Raw genomic sequence first — 4,013 nt, 5'->3', positions numbered from 1 at the left:
CAGAGCCCGACGCGGGGCTCGAACTCACGGACCGCGAGATCATGACCCGAGCCGAAGTCGGATGCTTAACCGACTGAGCCACCCAGGCGCCCCAGCATAATGTTTTTAAGGCTCATGTTGTAACATGGATTAGTATTTCATCCCTTTTTATGGCTGAATCATATCCCATCCATCTGCTTATCCACTCATCAATTGATAGACCCTGGGGTTTTTCCACCTTTTTGCTGTTGTGAATACTGCTGCTATGAACGTTTTTGTACGAGCTGTTGAACACCTATTTTCAGTTCTTTTGAGTATGTACGTAGGAGTGGAATTGCGGGGTCAGATGGAAGTCTGTACCATTCTGTACATGTACAAGTCTGTACCATGTCTGTACACACATGGTGGTGTGTGAGGGCTCTGGTTTTTCCACATTCTCACCAACTCTGGTTTGGTTTGTTTTTTTTCCCAGCCTAGAGGTAAGATACCTCACTGTTTTTTGTTTTGTTTTGTTTTTGTTTTTAAACTTTAACATTTATTTTTGAGAGAGACAGCACGGGTTGGGGAGGGGCAGAGAAAGGGAGACATGGAATCCGAAGCAGGCTCCAGGCTCTGAGCTGTCAGCACGGAGCCCAACACAGGGCTCAAACCCATGGACCTTGAGATCATGACCTGAGCCGAAGTTGGCACTTAACCAACTGAGCCACCCAGGCACCCCCCTCACTGTTTTTTGATTGACATTTCCTGAATGACTAATGATGTTGGCCATTTGTGTATCTTTGGAGAAATGTCTATTCAAGTCTTTCTCTAGTAATTGGGTTGTCTTTTTGTTGTTGACTTCTTTATATATTCTGGATACCAGCTCCCTATCAGATATTTAGTGAACACATTTTCTCCCCCCTGTGTATTATTTTTCTCATTCTTGTGATAGTGTCCTTTGACGCACAAAGTTTTTTGTTTTTTAAAAAAAAAATTTTTTTTTTTACATTTATTTATTTTTGAGAGACAGAGAGAGAGCATGAGCAGGGAGGGCAGAGAGAGAGGGAGACACAGAATCTGAAGCAGGCTCCAGGCTCTGAACTGTCAGCACAGAGCCTGACACGGGGCTCGAACTCAACGTGAGGTCATGACCTGAGCCGAAGTCAGACGCTCAACCCACTGAGCCACCCAGGCGCCCCTTTTGTTTGTTTGTTTGTTTGTTTGTTTTTTAATGTTTTTTGTTTTTTGTTTTTTTTTTTTTTTTTTCCGACAGAGAGAGACAGAGCATGAGCAGGGGAGGGGCAGAGAGAGAGGGAGACACAGAATCGGAAGCAGGCTCCAGGCTCTGAGCTGTCAGCACAGAGCCTGATGCGGGGCTCGAACCCACAGACTGCGAGATCATGACCTGAGCTGAAGTAGGACGCTTAACCGACTGAGCCACCCAGGCGCCCGCTTAACCGACTGAGCCACCCAGGCGCCCCTGTTTGTTTTTTAAAGTTTATTTATTTTGAGAGAGAGAGGGAGCCGGGAAGGGGCAGAGAGAGGGAGAGACAGAATCTCAAGCAGGCTCTGCACCGCCAACACAGAGCCCAACGCAGGGCTCAAACTCCTGAATCATGAGATCGTGACCTGAGTCAAGACCAAGAATCAGCTGCTTAACCGACTGAGCCACCCAGGTGCCCCAGGTCTCTGATCCATCTGGAGTTAATTTTTGCGTATGGTTGAAGTGAAGGACCAGCTTCATTGTTTTCCATGTGGATTCTTTCCCCATTTACTGGTCTTGGCATCCCTGTCAAAAATCAGTTGATAGAATTATCAGTTTGTTTCTGGACTCTCAGTTCTATTCCATTGATCTGTATGTCTGTCCTTATACCAGTACTGCACTATTTTGAGAACTGTGGCTTTGTGGTAAGTTCTTATTTAATTCAGGCAGTGTGAGGATATCCCCTTTCATAGATAAGGACACTGGGGAAGGTGATGCTGGAGGCAGAGGGGCTGCCCTGGGCCCCAGCAGGAGGAGCTGAGGTGACAGGATGAATGCGATGGCTTGGCCAGTGGTCCTCCTTCCCAGAGGGGGGCCTTGGAAGCAAGCAGCCAGGCTTTCCACGTCCCCTAGAAGAGCAGGAAAAGGCCCTCCCCCATGCTACTCCTGACTGTGAGGGCCGTGTGGGGCCCTTCCCTTCAGCCTTCACAGAGGCCTGGCCTCTCCCAGGCCAAGGGCTCGTGGCCCCCTGGGCTCTGTGCTGGAGGGAGGTGCCTGGGTGGTGGCTGGTCAGCATACAGCGGCCACTTAGAGAAGAACACCTCACAGGGACCTCTGGGGCCCATTCCCACTGTGTCCCTTCTGGCCGCCTCCTCCCTTTGCAGTGGTTGGATCGCAGCCCTGTCTACACTGAAGAAAGACCACTTGGCTGTGTCAATCATCATGATGGTGGTGGCTGGCTTCTTCACCCTATGTGCCGTGCTCTCACTCTTCCTTCTGAAGCGGGTGAGTGCTGGGTGCTGGCCCAACAGCAGCCCAAGGAAGCCGGCACCCCTCTCCTGCCTTTGCCTCGAGCCCATCACTAGAGCATTTGGGCTTCCCGGGTCCCAGAGGTCCAGCGGCTGTCACCAAGGCTCTGGATGGGAGGTCAGGTGGGACTCCAGGGCGGCCTTCTCACCCCAGCCTCTTTCCCCAGGTGCACTCCCTATACCGCCGGACGGGGGCCAGTTTCCAGCAGGCCCAGGAGGAGTTTTCCCAGGGCATCTTCAGCAACAGGACCTTCCGCAGCGCTGCCTCAAATGCTGCCCGAGGAGCCTTCCAGGGGAACTAGTCCCCCTGACTGTCCTTCCTCTGCCCCAGCCTTTTCTCTTGCCTGCCTTCTAGCTGCACTTTCCGTGGGTGCCTTAAACAGTGGTTATGCCCAGCACAGACCGGGGGAGGGTCTTGCCGGAGTTCTTCCTCCTTCCTCAGCAACCAGCTCTCCGTTCTGCTCGAGAAGGGGAGGGAGGGACAGGGACTTATTTTTTACATAACAGGAAAAAAACAAAAACAAAAACAAAACAAAACAGTCTTTCCTTCTCTGGTGGTAGTTTGGTAGGATTCGAAGCTGTGGGACTGAAGTTCACTTCCCCGTACCCACGCACATACACGTACGTACTTGGGATCAGCAGCTGACCTGGGCCCATCCCAGGTGGAGTCTTACTTCTCCAGGGTCCTGGGACTTCACTTCTCCCCTAGCAGGCCTGGCCCAAATATGGCTCCACACAAAAAGCCTGTGGCTTCCACAGTCCTTCCTTTCCTTCCCTCCCAGGCTTGGGGTAGTCTCCCAAGGGCTGCCCTTTAGGTGAACTGCAGTCCAGGTGGATGGCAGGCTCTGTTCCCCAGATCACTCTGGGGTGGTCTCTGGGCTTCCAGAGCCTCTGGCGTGGTCGCCCCAGGCTCTTCCCTGCCTTAACGTTTCTCACAGATTCATAGACCTTTAGTGCCCCCTGCACCTTCCTGGTATGGGCAGCGCCTGTGCCCTCTGGGGCCCTCTCTGAGCTCTTCCCTTTTTAGACTTACTGAATGTGCAATGGGATTGTTGGGATGTGGGAGTGGGGTGGGGAGGGGAGGGATAAAAGACATTGGCCCCAAGTTGTCTTGCCCAGCCTTTGGCAGTTTTCTAGGAGGGTGGAGTCTGGTTGTACTGGTGTGGTTTGGCCCTGTTGTTTGATTTCCTCTCCTCCTGAGGGATAGCAGCCCTTTACCATGGCCTCAGATTCTACTCTACTCTGCCTTCCACTATCAGCAATAAGTCGTCTGTATGACTCTTAGGGAAGGCAGGAAGAATCAGTCCAGAACTGTACCCCTTCATGCTGGACTGATGAGCCATTTTTTCTGAGGGTTCCAGGCTCCATACCCTGAGTAGAACCTAGGTCACCTTTCACTGTTCCTGGGGATTCCTCAGGTGTGTCAGTGTGATGGGCACCTGGGAGTCCCCAGGTAAAACCTGTACCCTGTCCTCCAAAGACTGTAGGGGTGGGTGTGTGGACTGAGGGGACCTCTCAAAAAGCTGGCCAATTGCCTGCCTCTG

General features: G+C 52.0%; 1 protein-coding gene across 2 annotated transcripts in view; it reads left to right on the top strand.

The window, feature by feature from the left end:
- SCAMP2 (secretory carrier membrane protein 2) overlaps positions 1 to 2,779 on the top strand; it is a 23,363-nt gene extending 20,584 nt beyond the window's left edge. For both annotated transcript variants that reach the window (XM_049613886.1, XM_049613887.1), the window contains 2 exons: positions 2,326 to 2,446; positions 2,637 to 2,779. In XM_049613886.1, the coding sequence (XP_049469843.1) occupies positions 2,326 to 2,446; positions 2,637 to 2,771 (256 nt within the window). In that variant the 3' untranslated portion in view covers positions 2,772 to 2,779. The remainder of the gene's footprint in view (positions 1 to 2,325; positions 2,447 to 2,636) is intronic.
- The last annotated feature ends 1,234 nt before the right edge of the window (positions 2,780 to 4,013 follow it).

This window comes from Panthera uncia (assembly GCF_023721935.1).
Source record: "Panthera uncia isolate 11264 chromosome B3 unlocalized genomic scaffold, Puncia_PCG_1.0 HiC_scaffold_1, whole genome shotgun sequence".
In the NCBI taxonomy this organism is placed as follows: domain Eukaryota; kingdom Metazoa; phylum Chordata; class Mammalia; order Carnivora; family Felidae; genus Panthera; species Panthera uncia.
This window is presented reverse-complemented; position numbering and strand designations above follow the sequence as displayed.